The following is a 23,903-nucleotide window of genomic DNA, read 5'->3' as shown; positions in this document are numbered from 1 at the left end:
GACACAGCTGGAGTCTCTGCTGGATGCCCGCTAGCAGCATCATGGTGACAACATGACCCCAGGAAGTAATTGTCTGGTTAAGAAATACTCTCGCAAGTAACTCCCTATGAAACCACAATGTGCCGTTTCCACACTCCACTTATTAAATTAATCAAACAACATGTAACATGTTAATCAGTGACCTTTAGAGGTGTGGCTAGATGGATGTTTTTTTTACGAGGACTGAGCCAGGCTCACCTGTTGACCTGTTTCCAGTCATTGTGCTAAGCTAAGCTAACCAGCTGCTGGCTGTAGCCTCATATTTACTGTACATACATGTATAAATCATTTATACCTCCCACAGTGTCAAAACACTCTTTTAAAGCTCCCACCACCAGCCAAGACCAGGCAGCAACCCTCCCATTGGTAAACTGTAAACTGCCTATTTAAATCCTCAGTTAAGCATTTTGGGTGCCGCCAGCCAAAAGTGACCATATTTGGAGGAGTTGGGGAGGAGGGAGGGGTGGATCTGACAGAGAACCCAAAGACACTACACCTGCCCACCAATACCAGAAACCTGACCGCACCCGAGGCATATCAATAAAACCAGACCCGTCCCCAAACATGCCGCTTTTTGAGGTCTAATATCTTATCAATCTCGGAGTTATATTCATAAGAACCACCGCAGGTGGTCCCTCTCTGAGGGAGAGAATTTAGCGACTGACACTATAATGACTCGTAGAAAAAAAATGCATTAACTTTGTGTTTTATGAAAAAAGTTGACTCTTTTTCTATACAAGTCCAAGGGAGCCAGAGGTTTAGTGGAGCCAGCCCCTAGTGGCCTTTGGTGGTACTGAACCTTCAAATATTGGCTTCATGTTTCTAACACGGACCCTCACTCCATTTTTATTTACAGTCTGATGCCAAAATTAAGTGCCGCTGTATAAACAAAAGATGAATGACTGCATAACAACACAATTGCAATAACGTAAATTAAATCTTCATAGGATAAGTAATAATGGTTGACAATTACTGTACATTAATAAACACTTAAAAATTACTACCGTGTCTACATTTAAAAATCTTTATAAACTGCTTATGAATTAAAAATTAAATAGTTAAAGTGCTTATATTCGAATGTTGACCACACTAATCTACCAGCACATAAAGATCTGCTGAACTGAAGTAAATGGAGAACTTGTCACCTCTAACACGAACTCTCAGTGATTTTAAAAACAAGCCGTAGCGTAGAGAAAGTTACACACCGAGCGGTAGAGAGTTTTGTCAGCTGCATTTTTCTTTCTTTTTGAATATGAATTGTGCAGATATGTGGAAGGGGGGAAAAAAAACAAAAAAACAATGGTGGCCTACAGCGCGAGGTTGGTCCACCGAGTCTGGCATGTCCTGTTTAGGTTGCATTCTTCACAATATACACATAAAACACAAGCAGCCTACACGTCTGAGAGTAGCTGCTGAAGAAAGAGCACCAAGGCGCACTGAGAGTTGATGTAAAGCAGAATCTAAGCTACTAGTGAGCGTTTTTCTTGCTGTAAATCATTCAGAAATATATCATGTAACATATGATAAGCTGTTGGGGAAGCTGGACATCAAAGGGGGTGGGTGTAACCCTTGTAACGCTAACTGCAGGGGGAAAGTGGTTTGAGCTTCCAGAACAAGGAGCGAGGTGAAAGCTGAAGACAAACATATTGTCTCGCTTGTGAAAAAGAACACAGAAAACACATGGGGCCAAATGACACCGGATCAAGCAATGGCATGTTCGTAGCCTCCCCCCAGCAAAAAAGACAAAAAAGAGCCATCATAATGAAAACACTGGGGGAAGCAAAATAACAGCGGGGTTCAGCGCATGTGAATAACCTTTCGGCGCTGGAAACACAGCTCACCCTTTCCAGAATAATTGAATTTGGTGTGCTTTGTGACCAAGTATAAAGGCCTCCCTTTGCCGAGCGGCAGGCCGGCCATGGCTGTTGCATAACAGAGCTAATAAAGGAGGCCTACAGGGCCGTGGATGCGAGGAGGAGGTAGACACATGGGAACTGCCTCTGTTCTGCTGCTTTGTCTGGGGCCGCGAGCAAGCAGAGCCCCCGGGCATTAGTGTAGGCATGCCGAACATAACGCTCATACCGCAGCAACAAAAAAGCCCCACAGAACTGCTCGGCTTCTCTGCAGGGGACGGCCGCGACCTGCTCGAAGTGTCCACCGTCCTCAGAGGCACGAGCATCATCAGGAGGGACGTCAATGGCCTACAAACTGCAGCGGTTTAAAGTGTTAAAGTTTCGTCATATGACAGAAAGGTAAACAGTAGGGCCTGCATTTGTGTGTCAGAGCGAGCTATATGCTCAGAGACGCCACATCAGTTCCTCAGGTGTCTGAACACTGCGTTCACACATCCATCTCATTTTTCACTACACGCTGCCACCTCCCCCAAAAAAAACCAACATCTCCAGCCTCCCTCCCGCCTGCGGACGTCCAGCGCACCAGCAGGAGCGAACTTGAACTCCGGCTGATACGCAGCTCCGTTACAGCACATCATGATCACCACTGACAATTAGGCTTCAGCTCAATGGCTCTTGTGTTTCAGTGATTAGGTGATAATCCACCCGCCGGAGGCCGCCGCGCGGGCGGCGCGACACACCGCGTCCCAGGACGGCAGCGCCTGCGCTCACACTCACGGCGTTCGCACAAGCTGCTGTGCTTTTGCTTCCTGAGCGTCAGGAGTTCAACAGGAGCTCCTGAGTGTTTCCACCTCAGGCAGATCACACTATTACATCACAGCCAAATGAGGCACGTTTCAGCCCCCTAAATCCCACAAGTGTTATCAAGTGTATTTATTACACTTAGACATTTCATAATAAACTCATATTTTTCTTTGGTCCCAAAAAAACTGTGAAAGGACGAAGACCGTGAAAGATGTTTTTTTTCTTATAATTGCAAGTGAAGAGAAATTCTGACAATTCATATCGGGCCAATCATATAACAATAATATCACCAACATAAGGAAGACTTTACATGGCTTTGTGGTCGTCAATATTGCAACGTAATTGTACAGATGGTTGGTGCTTTCACAAAATATTTACATAATTAAATTTACAATAAATAATCCTCAGTAATGTGGAGTTATTGACTAGGTGGATAAAGCCAAATATAGAACAGGTTGAAGGGTCTGTTATGTTCAGAAAATGACATCACGTTACTGTAACGCAACCTTTAAAACCTGGAAAAAAAACAACACTTATGCGACATCACGATATCCAAAATCTAAGACGATTTCTGGTCTCATGTCATGGAACAATATTATGTTGATACATGATGGTCAAAAATGTAATATTAAACAATTTTGGTCACGAAGCCCTTTACAGTTTGCTCCACATTCACACACAAATGGCTGCTGAGCTGCCATGTAAGGTGCTCGCCGGCCGTCAGGACCAACTTGGGGTTCAGTGTCTCATCCAAGGACTCTTCAGCATGTGAGCAGGAAGAACCACCAACCTTATGACTAGTGGGCAACCAGCTCTACCATCTGAGCCACAGCCGCCCATTTTTGCTGACTGATTGTCATGTGAAGTCATTTAAATGACCAATTATCAACATTAGTGTCATAAATCTTAAAGATGTGCTGCTCTGTTTCATGTCACTGTAAGTTGAATATTTTGGACTGCTGGTCTGACAAAACATCAGTTTGGACTCCAGAAAACTACAATTATTAAAAATGATTTTCTGACATTTTTGAAGGCCTAATTTGTCAATCGCAAAAATAATTTCAAGTTTAATCAGTAATGAAAAAGATGGTGCGATCAGCTCACACCTCGCTGCCTGGACAGAATCTGATTTTTTTTCTTCTAAATCTCTGGCTCCTACATTACATCATGTTGCAGTATTTCACCTGCAGTTCAAGCTTGTATCTCAATGAAGGCCAATAACAACATGTGGCACACAGCAGTCCTCAAAGTATCAGCTTCGGATTTGAGTTAAACAGAGCAGCTGTCAGACAGGGGGAAGTACGAAACTCATCATCTCTGCCATCCACATCAAGCGGCATGCAAACAGTCCATTTATCTGCAGCCGATGGAAAGATCTAGTTTATTTTTTTTTAAAGAGTGGCAACACCAAATGAAAAGCTGACACCTTTTTGTATCTATTGCCCGTTAGCAGTTTTAGCGGTGTGATTTATTGGAAAGTCAGTATCAGGTGGTGACAGAGGACATTCCTCGGGCGAGATAACCTATAAATCACTGAGCAGCACCAGAACGAATGCAGAAAACATTCTTTAGTCATGCAAACGTACAAGCCCACAGTCCCCTCCCTCGCTCGCTGACGACTGACGACTAGAAGATCTTGTGAAACTGCTATCAGCTGCACACAACAATGGGTTCATCAGCCTGCAGGGAGGAGGGGGCCTTCAAGGAAATCAGGTTTTTCTGATCTAGATTACATGCAGCTACTACATTCCCACTGCTGAAATCAGCTGCTAGAAATCTGGCGCAGAATGTACTTTACACATTTCCTTTATAAAACAACCAGAGACTGAAATTCAAACCGGACTGGAGACTCCTGCCATACTTGAAGCCTTGTTTTTGTGAGTTTCTGCCTTTCTCTCATTATACAGCAGAGTTTAAATACTTGCTGTAATTCCCAGTAATCTCACAAAGTCTGCTCTGAATGCCTGATTGAGCCCGTTTCTGGGCTGGTGAAATCCCAGTCCCCACAAAAGCACATCCTTGCAGCTTTCCCAGTGGCCCAACTCGCATTCCTCACATAGTTTCACAAAGATTTCTGGGAGTTGGAGTTTAAAGCTCCACTACGCTCCTGTCTCAAACAGAGCGAGACGCACACATTGATGGTCATTTTGGGGATGGCTGTGACATTAAAGAGGAGACTCAGGGGCTGTTCTTGACACACCGCTGGTCACAAGGAGGTGTCTTTCTATGCAAAGGAAAGGGGAGCTGGATAACAATAGCTCTCTGTATTAGGTGTGTGAGCCAGGAATGTTTCAGGTCACTGGAAGTCATAAATCTGCAGAGTTTACTGATGAGTCTGAATGACTGAGGAGTGAACCAGACATCAGGTTTTGTCCTCTATGACCAAGAAACAGATCAATCCCTCAGGTGCCACACTGACAGGCTTTAAAGTGCCTCCCTACTGCTGGTTTGGTGCTCTGTAACACAACAAACCGGAAAGGCTGAGCTGCTGTCTGATCCCATGTACAAAAAAAAAAAAAAAATACATAGCTGTCAAGACTTTTAAGTTTGGAGGGGACATATTGGAAAACTGCGAGCAGCTGGTCTGTAGGTGACCATGGGCGTTACATCCCGTGTTTTGCATGACAACTTCTCCAGGCGCTGGGGAGGCCACGACCGCTGCCAAACCTCAGCTGATCACATCGGGTCGAGGCGACATTATCCACCGCAACCTCGTCTCACATCAGAGGGGACGGAGGGGAATTTACTGCCCTGCTCCTTAAAAACACAAGCTGCCTTCCCCTGTAGTCCTCCACCCCCCTTCCCCTGCTCCCTCCAGCCGCCCTGGCATCTCCCTCCTGTGAGTTACGGTAGTTTGTAAAGAAGACTTTTGTTGTATTAACGTGACTTTGTGCGTGTGTGTGTGTGAGAGAGTGTGTGAGCCCACTACTCCCAGGCCTTTAGCATACCTATCTCTGGGGTCAATCCATGAAGTTTGCCGGGTGTTGTGGTCGATAAAAAACACTCTGCCGTCGTAATCCCGGGCTTCCTCCCAGCCCGCGGGCAGCGGCAGCTCGGAGCTCTCTCGCCGCTTCCCGCCGCTGACCCACGGCATAGCGTCGAGACGGTGACAGGGCTGGAGCCCCCTGCCCTGCTTTTATCCCCCCCCGGAAAAAAAAAGTCGCTCCTCACTGCATTACAACGAACTCGGCCTCGACACACGGCACATTGGAGACGCAAACACAAAACTTTCCAACCCCGAGGTTGTCCGCTGAAAAAGCCCCGCCGGAGGTACATCCACTTTCTTCCTCCGAGCCCCCAGAAACAGTGGCGCGGCGCCCTCACGGTCCTCGGTCCTCCATGTTCGCCTCCTCCACCATATTTCATTCCTCCGTGTCCATATTCGGGAGCGGATTTGCATAAACGGTCGGACGTACGCCTGAACGAGCTCCCCTGTCCAATAGGGAAACTTCAGAGCTCCACACTTTCATTAAAGCTTATTAGCGCGGCCGAAAACACGGTTTCTAAAATATATTCAACGTTTCCCCTCAACTGTGATTAAACACGATAAAAGCGGCGACAAGAAAAAAAAACAAGTTATCCAACAGCTGCTGTTTGACTTTCAAACCGCAACCTGTTGATTCACAACTATTCATTTAACTTCATAAAACAAGCTCTTATTATCGTCATATAAAGAGCGGATATGACGCAAACTAGTAGTTTTATAGTATTAAACTTTGATTTAAATCCACGGACGAGTCCCCCTGAACACACCGACAGACCCGTGGTTTGTTGTTGTTGTAGGACACTTCCAGTGGGACGGCAGCGACACCTCGTGTCCACAGTGGGTATAACAGCGCTGTCCACACCACCTGCTGTCACCAGCGTCGCTACAGGAGCTGACAGCTGTCTGTCTACCTGAACTGTTCTCCTATATTTTGGATCTACTATTAAAGCGTTTATGTTTACACTGTGCATTATGCTAAATACATTCGTTTTTTAATCATATTAAAATACATTCACCAACTAATATATACCCAGTCGCCCACTTTATCAGGTGCACACACTCAAATGTAATCTTATAATAAAATCTGTAATAAAATCTCAGTTTTTATTTATACTGTCCGTAGAGGTGTATTTAAATGATATGTTTTAGCACAGAGTCGGTGTTGTACTGGACTGCACTATATTAAGAGGTATTTCTACTATTCTGACCCCCTCATGTATGCAAATAGAAAGGACAAAAAACTTAGAAAGACCTCAGAATAAAGTACCTCCTGTAACTCTGAATTCAAGAATAAATGTATATTTGCAATTTACACATTTTCCAAAAATGTCACAAAAAAAGGTACAACTGTATTATGACAGGACAGTTGTATTGGCCTGCATTAGACTGACAGGTTAAAAGGTCCACTGAGTCTTTATACACAATGAAGGAGATAAACAGGGAAGAGGTGAGTATTACCCCTTGTAGGTTAATCCAACTTTATGGATGTGGGGTGTGTGTCCTGTCAATCTCTAAAGTTTGGTCAGATGTGGCTTTTAAGGGCCCAAAGTCCAAGATCCTCAATTTAGGACTGCTTATGCCCCCTGAAGGCATTTAGAAACACATTGGAACCAGTATTTGCTCTTTGTGGCCAATAAATCAACATATAAACAGCTGCAGTAGTAACTTACAACGACAAAATAAAAGCTAAATGTGTACAGTTCAAGAACCACAGTGGTTTCTGTCCTCATGGCCAAACAGAATGAATAAAATGATACAGAAATAAACATTTCTTTACATCACATGCATTGTGTTTATGTTTGCTTGAGTGACAGATCGGTGCACAGAGTTGGAGCTGGATGTTTTAAATGATCCAGGACCTTTGTCGACCTCTGTGTATGAAGGAAGGAACTGCAACAACACTTATTTCCTCATACTTTCCTTCAAGTTTCTGGTGCAGTGACCAAAATTCAGTCTGACGTGAGTTTCCAAAGACGGGGGGGGGGGGGGGGGGGGTAGGTGAGGGTGGGAGGATTTCTGTTGCCAAACCGGTCGCTATTATCACAAATAGCTTCCTTACACCTGAATCATCTGAGTGTATTTCCCTCTGAGGCTGTGTTTCTCACACTGTGCAGATGATAGAAGCTCATTTTTCTGGCAGAGTCTGGTCCTGTCAGTTATCCCGAGAGTCTTTGTTGAGACATCAGTCAGCAGTCAGCTGAGAGTTTTCTTCTCCAGAGGAGGAGGAGGAGTTTGGTGATTTTATCTGTGCATTTTTGTTTGTGTGTTTGTTAGTGGTTTGTACGAGCGTCTTGTGTGTTTATGAGTAGGAAACATTTTCTCACATCGCAGCTTTGATCTATAGCCTCCCACGATCATTTCCCACAGGCTGTGTAGTGTTCATATCAGAGCACACAATAAGCTGCACTATGTGTTTCCAGCTTCAGTCACATGCGGCCAAAAGCCTGACTGTCAGAGCAGCCAGCCCAAACTGGTAAACATGACAAAAATGTCCATGTATCATTAAGTCACCTGGTGTGACCGTCAGAAAATGTCACTGTCTGAGGACCAGCTTTATTTTCCACACATACTATTATTTCATGGATGATGAACTGAGGCCCTGGCTGTCCTGTGAAAAAGTGCCTGAACTGCTCATAAGTTTACAGGATGAACACTTTGAGGACAGAAGGGAGTGCTGGAAAAATAAGTTCTCATCAAAATGAATAAATAAAAAAATAACCTGCAGTTTTAAGTTGGCCTGTTTCATTTGTTTGCTTATTCATACACAGTTATTGCTGTGTCTCTCAGAGGACGCACAGGATGCCAAAAAATTGACATCATGTAGTTGATTTTTTTTTTCAGCATAAAGTGCTTGAATAAATATCCTGTCTACATTTAATGATGCCCCGTGTGGCGCACAATTACAGAAAAGCATTTGACAATGGTCTTATCAAATGGTGGTCATCTGTGCCTCTGCCTCTGCTGCCCATTGGCACAGCAGCAGGAGCAGGAGGACCGCTAAGGGGAGGGCCGAACGGGCCCCCTCTCCTTCCAGCAGCAGAAGATGTGTGCTCCTCTGAGTGGGAACTGTTTGTGAACGAGCTCCGAGTCCAGAGGAGCGGTCGGCTCTAATTATCAGGTGTTTGTGAGCAGCTTCTGTCCCGACCAGACGCCGGCAGGCCTCTCCATCTGAAGAGCAGCCGGAGAAGAAGAACTCTTGTGGCTCGGTGAAGCGTGGAGGCCAGAGAGGGAGAGACCGAGAGAGAGAGGGGGGGGGGGAAACATGAACACATGTGCCTGCGCTCTGGAGCTGCTGGGGATGCTGGTCTACGTTGGAGCATGGCTGTGCGCTTTGGCGACCACCATCCTACCGCAGTGGCTGACCATGTCCACCGCGCTGCTGCCGGTCGAGAGCTACGAGCTGGGCCTGTGGGAGACCTGCGTGGTCCAGGATGTCGGAGGCATGGAGTGCCGGGCTTACGACAGCCTGCTGGGCCTTTCCAGTGACCTCAAGCTGGCCCGCATCCTCATGTGCGCTGCCCTCGCTGTGGGCATGCTGGGAATCCTGGTGGCTATACCTGGACTTCACCTGGTCAACAGCTGTAAGGAACACGGCGGCAATCGCACCAAGAGGACTTTAACCATCACAGGAGGGGTGCTGGGGATGGTTTCTGGAGTGCTGTGTCTGATCCCCGTGTCCTACATGGCCCATTTAGCAGTGATACATTTCTTCGATGATAAAGTGCCCGACGTGGTGCCTCGGTGGGAGTTTGGAGACGCCTTGTTCTGCGGCTGGGCGGCGGGATTTCTCCTCATGGTGGCCGGGCTGCTCATGGTCACCTCCTGCATGTGCTCGCAGGTGGAGCCTCAGCCTGTACTGCAGCGGAGGTACCAGGTGATGAGTGCAGATCCTAACATGAGGAAACGCTCAGAGTACGTGTGACGGATGAATTTCTGGACCTGCGTAGAAACCGGCAGCACAAACACAATCACCTGTAGAAGTGCACTTCAAACTGCTTCACCAAAATGATGTAAATATCTGGTCTGATACCAAAGACAACATCCTGTTTAATGGTTACTTTATCAGAAAAAAGGATTTTGATCCGAGGCTTTGCACCGCAGTGAAATTGATATCATGTTTCAGCTATTTTTAATGACTCACCTACACAATCAGACACGACATGTTAAGACGACCTGCTGTGATCAGTAAAAATGAATATTTTTTATAAAGATTTAGAGTTTTATAAAATGCTTATTCTGGGATGACTTCGGGATCCTTCACTTATCAATGACAAAAACAGAAGATGTTATCATTTCATGTCCTGTTTTACGGGACTCTTAAGCTTTTAAAATGCTGTGATTGTAAGTTATTCTTAATGCTAAAACATAGAGATTACTTCTTGAAGCACAAATTATTCTGTGTTTGCTTATGAGCTGTATTGTGCAGCATATTCAGATGATTCACATAAAGACTTCCATTGTAATTCTGTAGAAAAGCTGCCTCTTTTTTTCATTATAAAAGGTCGTTTTCTTGTGTTAATATGTAATCTGTAATAAATAAACTGAATATATTATATTTTGAAGTTGATAAGATGAAACTATGCTCGTCTTCAGTTATGTCAGAGGTGGAAACATGGCTGCTCTTTCCCCGCCTTCACCCCTCCGGTCGTCTGCGAGTCACAGACGACCGGAGGCGGCGAGTGGACCAAAAACAGCCTTTTGGGTTTGTCAGGTGTGTCTGCGGCGGTGGAAACACAGCTTGAGACTAATTCCATCAGATTTCCTGGTCACTCGCTGGGCTAAGCTGTGTTTAATGAACGCTTTAATGGGCAGTGCGTACTGTGAAGAATGTAGAACAAGTTGACATAATTACAGAAATTTGCCCAGGTCGGAGGGCGGCACCGCTCTCTGCACTCCAAACCTGTCTGTATCACTTACACACACGGGTACGGTGACATAAATGTGTTATTGCATGGGAGGTGGATGATTTACAAAGCTTCCCATCCTAATCACGGTACTTTCAGTGGACTCAGCTCTTATAGAATGAAGTTAATGAGAGATAATGATGTTTTCATAGACGCATATGTTGCCTGAGGGGCCCCCAGACATGCCAGACTTTACTTGTATAAGTGGCTAACAGTGGAACTAACAGTGGAAGTGGATTGAGAAGGCGCCCTCCCATCCTCTGACTCCACACAGGCTGCAGGGAGGGCCTGCTGTCTCCCAGGGTGAGGGCGGCTATCAGCAGGGAGGCACTGAAAACAACCGCCGAGATATTCTTTTTGATTATCCCCACAGTCCAGCTGGAAATGGCATGTCCTCTTCTCTAAATGCAGCCGACTGCAAACAAACAAACAAACCTGCGCCGAGGGCTTGATAAGCAAACTGCTGGAATATGTTGTTGACATTCTTCCCAAATTTATCATCTGTGGAAATGAGTGTAACATAACCCGCTGTTCAGATCAAAAGCAGATAAACATCATATGATGGCAGCTACACTCCTGCGAAATCAGTCTTCCGTTACTCAGCAGACCTGAACACATGTCGCTCTTAAACAATCATGATAACACGCCTAACCCCGACAATTTTCCATATGTTACCCAAACCTATCTTATCTGAAAGCTGAAGGATGATAACAGTTATCTTTCAATCAGGTCTTTTCATGACCTGCAGAAACAGACATTTTACCGACGGTTTACAAAGAGATGTTTGCAGCAAGGCAGGCTAATCTCAACATTATTTCAACTGTTATCTGTTACAGACAGCAGTGGAAGAAATCCTCAAACTCTCTACAGAAGTATCGGTACCACAATGTTTAAATAGTCCATTTACTGCATTCAAAATTCAGAGGCATCATTATCAAGAGTAAACAGTAAAAGTGTTTCTTCTGCAGAGTGTTATGACATTATTTGATTCCTAATACTGATGCATGAATGCATAAATAGCACTTCATATAATTTGGTAGATTAACCCAGTGATTCCCAACCTAGGGTTCAGGGTCCCCCAAAGCCTCGCCAGATAAATCTGAGGGATCATATGATGAGCACCGGGGGAAGTAAAGGTTTACGGCAAATAAAAGGCCATCAGTTGAGCTAAAATTTCATCCAGCTCTGTTTGGCTTTTGGTTGAATGCTAATCATTCACCTGACTTTCATTGAGCCTTCCTATCAGTGTTCCTCCATTATACATTATAACTGATAGAGTAGATGACTTCTCATAACAGATTAGATAAAACATATTATGGCAGGCCTATCTGCAGAGGGGAATGTGCAGGAGAGGTGGGAGGGAGATGAAAACGCAGATGAAGGGATGGACGGGGAATTACTTAAATACTTTCTCCAAATCTCTGCTCTGCTCTGCTCTGGAGGAATGTTTTTCAATAATATTTGGCTAAATTAAAATAGGGTGTTTTTCTTTCTTTTCTTTTTTTAAACGTGTAATAAAGCACCTTACCACCTTTCTGTAGTGGTCAGAGAAACGTCTACCATTCATCCACTTCTGAGACTTGTGTTTTTGACAGAGAGCTTGTCTGAAGAGGGCCTTTTGTTCTTCAGCAACTAGCCGCCTCCACGGAGGTGCAGCAGGCCACTGGACTCGTGTGTGTGTGTGTGTGTGTGTGTGTGTGTGTGTGTGTGTGTGTGTGTGTGTGTGTGTGTGTGTGTGTGTGTGCGTGTGTGTGTGTGTGTGTGTGTGTGTGTGTGTGTGCGCGCGCGTACGTGCGTGCCTTCCCTGGCAACAATCACCACAGTGAGGCGGCCCCCTCTCCGTACTCACATGCCTGCTCTCGTCAGCCTCCTACCCAGGTCACATGAGCAGGGCCCCCGAGTCAACCTGACCCGCTGAGATCCCTCCTCACATGCGAAGCCCACACCTTGGCATGTCACGTCACCTCCTCCGGCCTGCGTGGTGATAACCCCGATCAGTCATTACAGGAACGCTCAGGTTCCTGAAAGGCAGCACAGCTCCATAACACTGGAGAGATAACGTTTATTATAACGTACTGTGAATAAGCATTTGTCCCTGAACTTCAATCCATTACAGTTTAATGAGCAGCATGAGTTTAAAATGGAGATTTGATTTGGATTAGGCTACAATAAAATATCATAACAGCCGCAGCTCGCTAACATTAAAAGTTTGTTTGGAGAAAAACAAAGAAAAGTAAAAAAAAAAATGCAAAACTCCAAATAAATACCATTGTTGCATCATATCTGTTGGCTAAAAGGAGAACATACATTAAACGTACATGCATCAGGTAAACACAAATAAGACTTGTTGCTCCACATTGGCTGGATGTGAAAATAAGCAGGTGTTTGCCAATAAGTTCTTAACTTAACAAGTGATGATATAACGACGCAGTGTTCACAGCTTGTTTCTGCTGCCCCCCAGTGGTCACAAATCCAGTTAAGGCAGGTTAACAAATGGACTCTGATGTAGACTGGCCTACTTTACTTGCAGGCTTAGACTAAATATTGCTCAAGATGAAGAAGGTTTGAATTTCACACAATCAGTGTTCAATCCTACACTGTCTTTATTGAAATCCTTTTCTCCCCAAGCAGTAGCTTTTTGTTTTTCACATTGTAGTTCAGTGACAATGAAGTAATTTGACTGTCATTCCGGATGATGTTTTTTCATCTGGCAACTTGGATTAACGTGTAGCTAACAGTGTCTTTAACATGTTATTTCACAGTATAATTAATAACTTTCTTAATACAACTCAAAAAAATCAATAACAAATTTTTGTTTCAGCAGCATTTTTCTCAAAATGTTTTTTTTTTTTTTTTCAAATTAAAGAAAACAAATGTAAAGTCAGTTTGGCACATCATGAGTTTTCTTCACTGGTGAAGGCAGGGTTATTCCGGCCCTGGTAGTCTCCATTTGCCAATTCAGACTTCTGTGACAGTGTTGTTATTGTCCAGGGACCATGCAGCGGGTCCCTGGGGGCCTCCGAGCTCAAGGCCCGCCACACGTACCGGTAGCTGAGGAAAATCAGGCTGCTCATGAGCATCAGGATGGAGGCGGAGATGCCCACTCCGATGGCCGAGCCCACCTGCTGCCTGACGGGAGCGGCGGGGAGGTGGAACTCAGGAGGGAAGTGTATGGTGCTGTTGTGGAGCACAGAACTCATGTTCCACACCAGCGGCACCAGGGAGAACGTCCCTGTGAGTAAATACAGGGCCCCCGCCAGCACGAAGACCAGCCTGATGTTCCTGCGGTCCTCCACAGAGAAGTAGACCATCCTCACGGCTACAGCGGCGCTGATGTTGCCGACTAGGCCGCAGATCACCGCCAGCCCCATCAGCACCTGAGCCACCGAGATCTCCACGGGAACGAAGGCGTCTGAGATGCTGATGCTCTGACAGTACTCCGCGCTGGGAAAGGCGTGGCTGTAGAAGCACGCCCTCCAGATCCCCACCCAGGCCACGCCCGCGGAAATGACGGACACGTCGTCCACGTACCACAGCCGCCACTCATTGAAGCCGGCCGTACAGATGGTGAGGATCCATGCCAGGACCCCGACTACCAGGCCCAGGAACTGCTGGTGAGCTGTGTGAGTCAAGTAAATCATTCCTGTCTCCTGCGCGACCGCTACTTCTCAGAGAGACTGATCGATGAAGAGGTCCCAACAGCCATCACTGAAAACATAAACATAAGCAAAAACATAGCTTAAACTGCTTAAATGGCTTCGTACCAAAAGTACTCAGAAGGAACCTTTAAGGAACCAGTTCACCGAAGTGATCAAAAACATATTCTCTTACCCTTTTACCTAGTGGTAGTAAGCCATGTAGAAATATTTATCTGCTGATGTTGTGAGATAACATCTTTAGAGATTTCTGTCTCAGGCCCAATAAACACCGGATGAAAATTTACATCGTGATACTCAAAGAGGAAAGAAAAAACCCATTCGTTGCCAAACTGGAGTGTCTGGATTACTCTGGATTACCCACAAAAACTCTGTGAATAGTTTTCATTTGAACTACGTTACTTTCTTCCTACTAAAGAAATAACTCAGATCTTTACACCCGCTTTAAAATACTGCGGCTAGTTTATAAAGCACTGAGGACCAAAATACATTTGTGATCTGTGTTATGAACCATCCCGACTCCTCAGGTCAGGTCTGTTTTCTGTCCCCAAAGTCAAACACGGAGAATCAGTGTTTGGTTTTTCATGCTACATAAATCTGGAACGAACTCCCAGAGGACTGCGGGTCTGATGCAACCCTCACATCTAAATCAAAGCTGAAGACTTTTCTGTTTAACACTGCCTTTCATCCAATAAAATAATTTCTTATATGTCCTGTAACTTTTACTCATGTCTTATCACTCTATTTTAATTCTTAAATTTTTTTTCTAAATGCTTTTTCGTGTGTCTTCTGTCTTCTTTTGCTTTCACATTTTGTCTTAATGCCTTTTATTTTTTTCTGTAAAACACTTTGAATTTGCTTTGTTGTTGAAATTAACTGTACAAATGAACGTGCCTTAAAGCTGTTGAATTGACCCTTTAAGGTGTATTTAGCTGGTAGAAAAAAATACAAGTGAATGAAATGCAGATTAATGTCTGAATGCAGAAAAACACAACAATGTACTTTAGGTTATTATTCCACTGTAATCAGTGAAGCAGATTTATTGTCAGAGCTGGACTGATGAATCAGCTGCGCTGGCAGATATGAACTCGTGAATATACGGTATCATGTGGTGTGTCTGGCAATAAGAAATAGGAAATCGCAGAATAGAAAGAGATGCTTGATTGGTTTTGTAACAATGTCTCTGCTAAGTGTGTTTTTACACTGTAAAACTTCTCACTAAAACACACAACTTGGTCACTGTGCTTCAAAACCGGGATCCAAAACATTATTTACTGTAAATTAAAAAAACATTTTTGCCAATGTTGGCCATGCATTTCATTAGTCCATAGTTCATCTTTATATTTGTACCTTCAGTATAAAACGAGTCTTACACACTTAGTTCATCCTGAACTGTAGAACTTTGTGTCTGAAATACTGCTCTCACACCAAATTACAAAACCTGATCCACAAATCAAACAGTAGTGTATTATTTCTACCATAAAGAACAGAGTATGTACATGTCACTGAAGAGTGCGCTGCACGTGTAACAATGTACTGCGACCATCACCACAAAAATATCAGCTGACATGATGTCTGTTATCGTCTGTCAGCAGTTATTCTTTTCATCTTTCAGGGAAAGTGTACATTTAATAATCTGTCTGTGTGAATATGAATAAAGATTCAGATTAATAACACTGAAATAAAACCTGCTCTAAATAAAACAGTGTTTAAAGTCCTCTTTTGTCGCATTATATCAGCATTTCATTCACTCATTTCTGGGTTCTCTCAGAGAATTTCTTCAGCACAATTACCAAATATGTAAAGTGTGTATGTAATATATCTGTAAATTCAATATGTTGAGGAAAAAGCTATTGCCTTCAGAGGTTGAAAAAAATAAACAAAATAACATCAAAGGAGAAACTTGTCAGTTATTTTGAAATTTCAAGGAAAATGTGGTGGAAGCTTGTTTTATAGTCACCGTATGTTCGAGCCGTGTTGTAGTAAATGATTGTCTGTTTAAATCTTTGCAGGTTATGCAGCAAAATAAATCAACCATCTGTTGATCTATTTCGTTCATTCCCTCCTTTTACTCACCTTCAAACTTTCTTGTTCTCAATATTCACCGAGTCGTTCCACAGAAGTCCACATTTTGCTTCGGTTCTGTGACAGGAAGGCTGCGACACCTCACCGTTAGAGATATTCCTCCTAACCTCAAGGTCTTTACCTGCATTATTATCAGCAGAGAGAAGGGTGCGGTGAGGTTAATGAGTGACAAGAGGACAGCGATTTCAGCACACTCTTTATTTGATATAAAGAAGCTGATAAAGTGTTACGAGTCGGGATGTAGCAGTGGTTGAAAGCGTGTGAAACGGTGACAAACATCATCCAATAGGCTTCATGACACTGATTTAATCCTTAAAAGTTCAAGCTGGTCAAAATGCTGTGGAATGATTCAGCTCCAGATTTGGTTGCAAAATGACCAACTTGAACGTTTTCTACGTGTAAGTAACAACGTGGTAACTATGCACCGTGAAAAAACAACACAGTGAAGTAAGAAGACGAAACACAGCAACACTTGGTCAACTTAAATGTGGCAATATCATAATCTAGACAGGATTTTTCTGGCTGTGAATAAACGCGAGCAGCACTGCAGGAGCGAACGGTGACGTCCTGCAGGCACTCCACATGGAGATTTAACAAAAAAAAAAAAAAAAAAAGTCTGGATGTGAAGTGCTTCTAATGTTCAGTGAAGTTGAACAAGTGCTCTTTAAAAAACGGCCAGAATCTGCACACTTCCTCTCCGCGGGTTCAGTCACATCCCTCCAGCTTCTTGTTGTGTTTGAACGCAGAGGAAAGTGAGGAAAGCGAGGGCACAACAATCTCAGTAAAAGGCCACCAGTTTATATGCAAGTTAACGAGAGTTTACTGAAATATATAAAAAAAAGGGGTTCAGAGTAAAATTATTTAAACGTGATAAATATTTGATTTGCTCAGCGTGTCTACACACAGCAGGCTGCTCCAATCAGTTGAAGATAAAATACTGTTCCCTCCTGCAAGGATTCAAAAGGCTACAATAAATTACTAAAAAAACCGTAAAAACAGAGCAAAAAAAATGGCATGTATGACATTAGATACAGTGGCTGGTTGACGCCAACGATGCTGTCAGTCACGGTGGCGTTATGACGGTCCAGTTCAAAAAGCGTTTGGGGTCCTTTGTTCCCCTGTTTACACCACGAGAAGTCAGAGGATGCACCAGTTCTTCGTCCTTACAGTCCTCGAGTTAGTTGTTGGTCTCTGTCTCCCTCTGCTGGCCACACGACTCAGGTACACTTTGGAGCCTCATTCAGAGTTCGAGCTGCTTCAGACCCAACGGTGTCCGTCTGCTTCACAAAGCCAGCCTCTGTTCGATGGGCAGGCTGTCCGTCAGACATTTGAGCTGCTCCTCGCCCAGTTTGATCTTGTCCTCGAGCTTGCGCTGCTCGATGATGAGCGCCGACTTCATCTTGACGAAGTGCTCGTAGTCCGTAAGGCTGTCCTCCGTCAGGTAGCTGGCCAGGATGTCATAAACCACACGTTCCCGGCGGTCCAGGTTTTCCTTCAGCTCCTTTGCGTCCTCGTGCTGTCGGATCAGCAGCTTCCTCTTCTCAATCAACGTACGCTGAAGAAGAAGAAAAAAAAAATCCTATTTTAATTTGATTGAAAACACCAAAAGACCTACTTTTAAGTATCTTGTAGTTTTCCAACTCACCCTCTCCTCAGGTGTGGCGTCCTCCTCCAGACTGTTGAGGGCGTTCTCCACTCTGGCCAGCCGGCCCGACAGCGACAGCAGCAGGCTCACCACCTTGTCCAGGTCCCCGACAAACATCCTGAACTTGTCCAGCTCGTTGGATTTGCACACCTGCTGGACTCGGACCTCCACCTCGTCTCCCAGAGCGTTGTTGTCCAGGACGTCCTCCTGAAGGCTCTCCCTGGCCTCCCGCAGCACCTGCAGCTTCTTGCTGAGGCTGTCGATCAGCTCTTGCTGCGTAAAAAAACAAAAACAAAAACAAAACAGGGATTAGTACTGTTGACTGGCAAAAAAAGACCTTCAGTCTAAAGTAATATGACAATAAGTCTTTGGTACCTTCTTGTTGGCCAAATCAATGTCCAGCTCATCTTCAGAGTCTTCCTCCTCCTCCTCCTGCTGCTGCTCCTGCATGTCCTTCATCTTGATGAGGAGCTCAGCTTTAGGAGCAGATGTGCTGTAATATGTGGAGCTGGTCACCATAGTGACGGCTGCTGCCATACTGTCCTCCGTTTCCCTGAAGGTGCAAATGACAAGTTTCTCACATCATCAAACAGAAACAAATACTTGGTGTTTTCCAGCAAGTGTGAGCTCAAATCTCAGAGACGATTAACAGAGATTAACATATTTTTTAAAATCCGTTTCTCGGTGTTCATACGTCGACAGGTCAGACAAGGTGCGTTGAGCAGGTACGTTGTGTACAAAAGTAAAATGTGTCTTCAACACCGCTGCACTACAGTTTTATTTGGGGCAAGTTTGAAAAAAGAAGCACAGCTACACAAAGATTACTTCATGTTTTAATGTGGACTCTGCTGCAGATCATTCACATGTAAAACGTTGAGAGGCTGCTCCTGATTCACTCTGTCCACACGGAGCAGGAGGAAGCCATAACCTCCGCGGGTGCGTATTTCAAGTTTTATTGTTTGATCAACATGAGCACCTGTTGCACACGTTTTTGTGATCACTGATACGTGTACATTTGTGATTTCACCGCAGACTTGAGCAAAGAGTTCACATCCAATTTGGAGAAGACCAATTTAGAAGTGGCAGCAGAAACCCCTGAAACACTTCAGAAACTCTGCAGCAATAAAACGAAGCGCCCGACGAGGTTGTTTGAGTAACATTTGCGTTTCAAGAGGGGCAGAAAATCACCGGCCGACGCCGGAGAAGGTGCGTCGGGTCCGGAGCAACCAGGCGGGTTTTCTCTTTGGTGCTCGCAGGGTTGCGTGTCGTGAACTCATCTCCCAGGTTGAAACTGTGACGTTCAGAGGCGTCTGAGGGAAAACACTCGGTGCAAACAAAGTTGGGTTCTCCAACATGACAACACACCGCCTGCTTGCAGTTTCTCACCTACAACAACACGATCCCTGATAGGCGATAGTCTAAAATCTAACGCGAGGCTCACCTCTCCTCAGCAGGTCGGGAGTTGGTCTGTTTCGTCTGCACCTTCCTGCGCTGGTGAGCTCCCTCCAGCAGCTGCTCCCCCTGAGGGAAGATCCCCTCCATCAAGTCCATCGTGGTCTTCATCTTGCTCTGATCCAGAATATCAGCCAGTGATTTATCTTTCCCCATGATGTCCCTGACCAACTCCTCCCTCTTCTGGTCCTCCTCCTCGATCAGTCCCGTGGTCACGGCCGGCTCCTCTGCGGGCGGCGGCTGCTGACTGTTGGAGTTGGTGTGATCTCTTACGGTGGTCACGCACGCGTCTCTCTGGGCCGTTTGTTGGGTGTTGTCGGGCTCCCTCTGCCGGGTAAAGGCACAGAAGACCGAGTCCTGCCCTGCAGCCACCAGACCGCCGAGCCGGGTGCCTCCGTGCCGCTCAGCTTCAACGGCAGGAGCGTCACTGTGGCGCAAAAACGGACAATTCTCCTTCTCTGTGCTTCCCTCCGAGTGCACGATCCTGATGGGCACTTTTCTCGCTGCTGTGTTTTGGTTTTCTATCACATGCTCCATCCTGAAATATCAGAGAAACAGACAATCTTAGAAAAAGACGCTGGAAGAAGTTTCCCCCTGAAAGAAGAAAATCTCGAGTTGCAGTCATTCCAGCCTGATTTCAAGTTTCACTGCATTATGGCAACTGAGATTTTTTTCCATGCCCAGTGTGCTGGAATATCCAAGACATCTGGACTCCTCCCACCACTTTGGTTTGTGCTCACTGTAATGATCCGACTGTACAGTCAGAACTTGAGGACAGATGATATCAATTAGTTCCGAATCAAGAAAATGAACAAACGGCTTCGTGTTTGAGGCTTTAGAAGTACATTTTACATTTTCAGCATTGAGCAGAATTATCTCTAAACCGCAAGTGGCTTTGATAGAAATGCAGAGAATCCCTCTAATTTACTGCGGCTTGATAGCACTCACATGTTGGTTGTAAGGCAGCGGCTCTCAATGAGCTCCTTTGTACATGCAGCATAAAGACACGATGAGCAGCAGCTACAGGGAGCTCGGTCCTCATGACACTTCTGAATAAATCGCTTCACTGATTAGACGTAAAAACGTTACCTGCTTGATTCTTCATCCTGGAGAGAGACGGGAGGCTTGTCGCTGAGTCTCTGTGGAGAAAACTGTGGAGATGGTGAGCGCTGCCCCTCCATGCTGGCCAGCCCTGAAGGTCTGTAGGAGGAAGCCGGGGGAGAGGAGGCCGGCTGAGGATTGGATGTTGATAGATGATGCACTGCCCCTTGTCCTTTGTCCACAAGTCCTTTGCCCTGCTCAGAGTCTCCCTTTGCAGAGTGGGTGGGGTCAAAGGCGGAGCTGGGATCAGTGTGAGGAGGGCAGTGGGTGAGGACTTCACTCTGGGAACCGGTGAAGGATTCGTGGGAGTCGACCTCTGGGCATCTGGGCGGGGGAGGCTTCTCCGGCGCGGAGGGCTTTCTCCTCGGTCCGGACGGCAGCTCCACGCGGCTGTGGTCGTCGGGCCGGGGGGGGGCGGGCTCCGGGAGGCTGTGAGAAATAGATGTGGGTCTGTGGTTCACGGTGGCCGGGGCAGCTCTGTGTCTGCAGTCGGGTTTGGCTCCTGTCGTGGGCGGAGGCGGTGGAGCTGAGTAATGTTCAAACTCAACTGGTTTTTCTCTCACTTTACAGTCACCTGGACCGCTGTCAGAGAACCTGGGGAATACAACAGAAAGCTTTTAATTACACAGCCAGGCAGCACGGACTATCATCTGCAGATCTATCAAATCACACACTGAGGCAGAGGCCTCGTTCGTCTCTCCAGCAGCCACTATGATTATGCCAGTATGACAAGACGCACGTCTCCCTCTCCTCTGCAAGCCTCCGTCCTGGTAACTGTTCAGCTGGCAGCCTGAAGAAGAATATTTCAGTTCCCCACAAAGTCTGCATAGGAATAAATAATCCTGCAGTGCAGAGAAGAAGACCGGATCACTTTTTCCTGCCTCATATTTACAGTTTAACTCTTTGGAGGTAAAGTTAGGCAAAGAGAAGAAAAAAAAAAGGTCAAAGTGTGGAAGTCTCAAGACTCATTAGAGGCCTGATCATGGTCTAAATTATAAATAGATTTGAACCCGTAGAGCATAAAGCAAAGCTGTCAATAACTGAGCCACCCACACTATGAAGTAAAAGCATTCAAAACAGTCTAAAACTGTGTTTTCATGCAAACAGATCACAGCTCTCATACATGTTCAATTAGGAGAACTCTGAGAAGATTAACAAATAAATCACGCAACTTTGATTAAAGGCATAATTGTATTGATTCTGCAGTCACAAGATAAAATATGGTGACTTGTGGACCGACAGACGCTACCTCCCAGCTGGGACTCTTACAAGCTGTGACAAGTTGGCCGGTGAACAACTGCTGGCGGAGCTCACACCTTCCTGGAGCCTCAGCTTCAGCTCAGCGTAGTGTGAGAAAGTTACCTTCCTGAAGCATGAAACATGATGCCACACATATTACTGCAGTATCCAGTAGGAGGGATATGAGTTACAGGATATTATCATGATGTAGGTATTCAACTGGTGACACATTATTATGTCAAATTAAATCATTCAGTGCGACCGGGCTGTAATAAAACTGTCCATGTCAACATGATAAAGCAGTTCTTGAGCCTCGCTGCCCATCACAGGTGTCCAAACATCACTGTTTACTCTGAACCTCTTACTGTGTACACAATATTCTTTGTTAAACAAGAGAACGTAACTTTTTTTGGGGATGTTTTCCGTTTTTACAAATGTTAAAACTGATGAGCAGCCACAGAAATATTTAGCAAATTTAGGATTATAGAATATTTAAATACTAACATATGAACGGACTCACCCTGTGCGACGCTTTAATCCTGTCATCTCTACGGCGCAGAGCTAAAAGCGAGCGTCCTGTCCTGTCTGTGTGCTGGCTCCCTATGACAGAAGCCACCTGTTGATGTCTCTTTCCACCTGTATCAATAACACTATCTGGGTGGGGCATTGGCTCACTCAGCTCATCTCAGACTTTTCAATGACAATAACGTCCTTCACACTGTTGTTGTAATGCAAACGTGAGTGTCAGACTGCTCAAACAATGAGATTGCTCAAGATCAGATACTCTACACCCCTCACCGAGTTTCACCTGTGAGAGTTTAGACAGAACAAAAACACTCCTGAAGAACTGGTTAGGAGCCATGAAGTCATATTGACCATGTCACTATTGATTGCTTAAGAAGGATTTTAAGTAATCAGAGAAATGTCTTAAAACTTCCGGTTATCATGCGGTTATTAAAAAGTTGGCATTTTTAAATCTTGCTTTTCTCAAAACAAAAAAGTTAGACTCCAAAAATTCAGTTTTCCATAAAGTTAAGTGACTCAGAAGAAAGACAATACAATAGAAATCATCAAAACTGATTCACCAGACTTTTATTCTCTGGTATGGGTGAAGCTCCAAAAACACTGGATCCTACATTTCCTGAAATGCAACTATTTCGTATCTTTAACTAGACCCTCCCTGCTTGTTAAATACCTACTTCTTTCGCTATGCTTCAAGTGTAAAATTGGTGGAATGCCCCTTTAATTTCAGGAAAAGTAAGCCTGACTGGTCCAAGACTGGATGTAGCTCAACGGTGGAAAAAACACTAAATAACAAGAGCACTACATTTCAAAATAAAGGGCAGCACGAAAGAAAAGAGGACAGATGACTTCGGACTCAACATTATAAAATGATGTTTCTATATGACAAGAGTTCATAGAGGATCATCAAAGGATCACGTGAAATCATCGACTGTTACCTGTAAACATACCGTGTCCACAAAAACAGTCACCGACCGACCAGCCAGCTTTAATCTACTGTGACCAAACCACTTTATACACACAGACAGTGTCACACCGTTGGGAGGGTTACACACACACACACACACACACACACACACACACACACACACACACACACACACACACACACACACACACACACACACACACACACACTTTCAAACAAAGCTGGAGTTAATATTTCCATGCTTTTCTCTTGTGACTAAAAAAAAATGAACTGTCTCACAAATCAGGATTAAGTTAACCTGCACGTAGCTGGTTAGACCCACTTACTGTCTGACTGGATGCTCCGTAGCAAACAGCAAATTATTTTAAAGAATTGAATTTGAATCTTCCATAATTATTTTCTTTTTCAGACGCAAACACAAAACAAGAGTTTAGAGCCACGCTAGCAGCTTTGTGACAGCAGTTTGAACTAAATGCTAACAGTAGCATGCTAACATGCTGATGTTTACTATCTTATTTTAGTGTGTTAGCATGCTAACATAAGCTACGTGGCACGAAACACCACTGAGGCTGATGGGAATGTCAGAATTCAGAAATAGTGATCACAATTCATACTCGGAGGAACATGAATGTCTGAACCAAATTTCATTGCATATCCAGTCATCACCAGGAGATTTTACTCAAAAGCAC

General features: G+C 44.8%; 4 protein-coding genes across 9 annotated transcripts in view; 1 reads left to right on the top strand and 3 right to left on the bottom strand.

Annotated features, from left to right (window-relative positions):
* Window positions 1–6,432, bottom strand: part of wwc3 (WWC family member 3) — a 33,224-nt gene extending 26,792 nt beyond the window's left edge. For all 3 annotated transcript variants that reach the window (XM_069150784.1, XM_069150785.1, XM_069150786.1), the window contains exon 1: window positions 5,645–6,432. In XM_069150784.1, the coding sequence (XP_069006885.1) occupies window positions 5,645–5,790 (146 nt within the window). In that variant the 5' untranslated portion in view covers window positions 5,791–6,432. The remainder of the gene's footprint in view (window positions 1–5,644) is intronic.
* Window positions 6,433–8,743: 2,311 nt separating this feature from the next.
* On the top strand, window positions 8,744–10,237 carry LOC138198518 (putative claudin-24). Its single transcript, XM_069149960.1, has one exon. It carries the CDS (start codon window positions 8,945–8,947, stop codon window positions 9,602–9,604), a length of 660 nt encoding a protein of 219 aa, XP_069006061.1. The 5' UTR covers window positions 8,744–8,944; the 3' UTR covers window positions 9,605–10,237.
* A 3,189-nt stretch (window positions 10,238–13,426) lies between these two features.
* On the bottom strand, window positions 13,427–16,368 carry cldn34a (claudin 34a). The gene is made up of 2 exons (XM_069149958.1): window positions 16,319–16,368; window positions 13,427–14,294 (listed from the first exon to the last, which is right to left on the bottom strand). The coding sequence occupies exon 2, from the start codon at window positions 14,225–14,227 to the stop codon at window positions 13,481–13,483; it is 747 nt and encodes a 248-aa protein (XP_069006059.1). The 5' UTR covers window positions 14,228–14,294; window positions 16,319–16,368; the 3' UTR covers window positions 13,427–13,480.
* Window positions 16,369–16,452: 84 nt separating this feature from the next.
* The window catches only part of shroom2a (shroom family member 2a), a 33,624-nt gene continuing 26,173 nt past the window's right edge, over window positions 16,453–23,903 (bottom strand). For 3 of the 4 annotated variants that reach the window (XM_069150770.1, XM_069150771.1, XM_069150772.1), the window contains 5 exons: window positions 20,514–21,119; window positions 19,414–19,962; window positions 18,348–18,525; window positions 17,973–18,245; window positions 16,453–17,882 (listed from right to left, as the gene is read on the bottom strand). In XM_069150770.1, coding sequence (XP_069006871.1) covers window positions 17,610–17,882; window positions 17,973–18,245; window positions 18,348–18,525; window positions 19,414–19,962; window positions 20,514–21,119 — 1,879 coding nt within the window. In that variant the 3' untranslated portion in view covers window positions 16,453–17,609. The remainder of the gene's footprint in view (window positions 17,883–17,972; window positions 18,246–18,347; window positions 18,526–19,413; window positions 19,963–20,513; window positions 21,120–23,903) is intronic. The other variant, XM_069150773.1, reaches the window with a different exon arrangement.

This window comes from Embiotoca jacksoni, unplaced genomic scaffold (assembly GCF_022577435.1).
Source record: "Embiotoca jacksoni isolate LCO1_2020_lvr unplaced genomic scaffold, fEmbJac1.0.p SCAF_16, whole genome shotgun sequence".
Classification (NCBI taxonomy): Eukaryota; Metazoa; Chordata; class Actinopteri; family Embiotocidae; genus Embiotoca; species Embiotoca jacksoni.
This window is presented reverse-complemented; position numbering and strand designations above follow the sequence as displayed.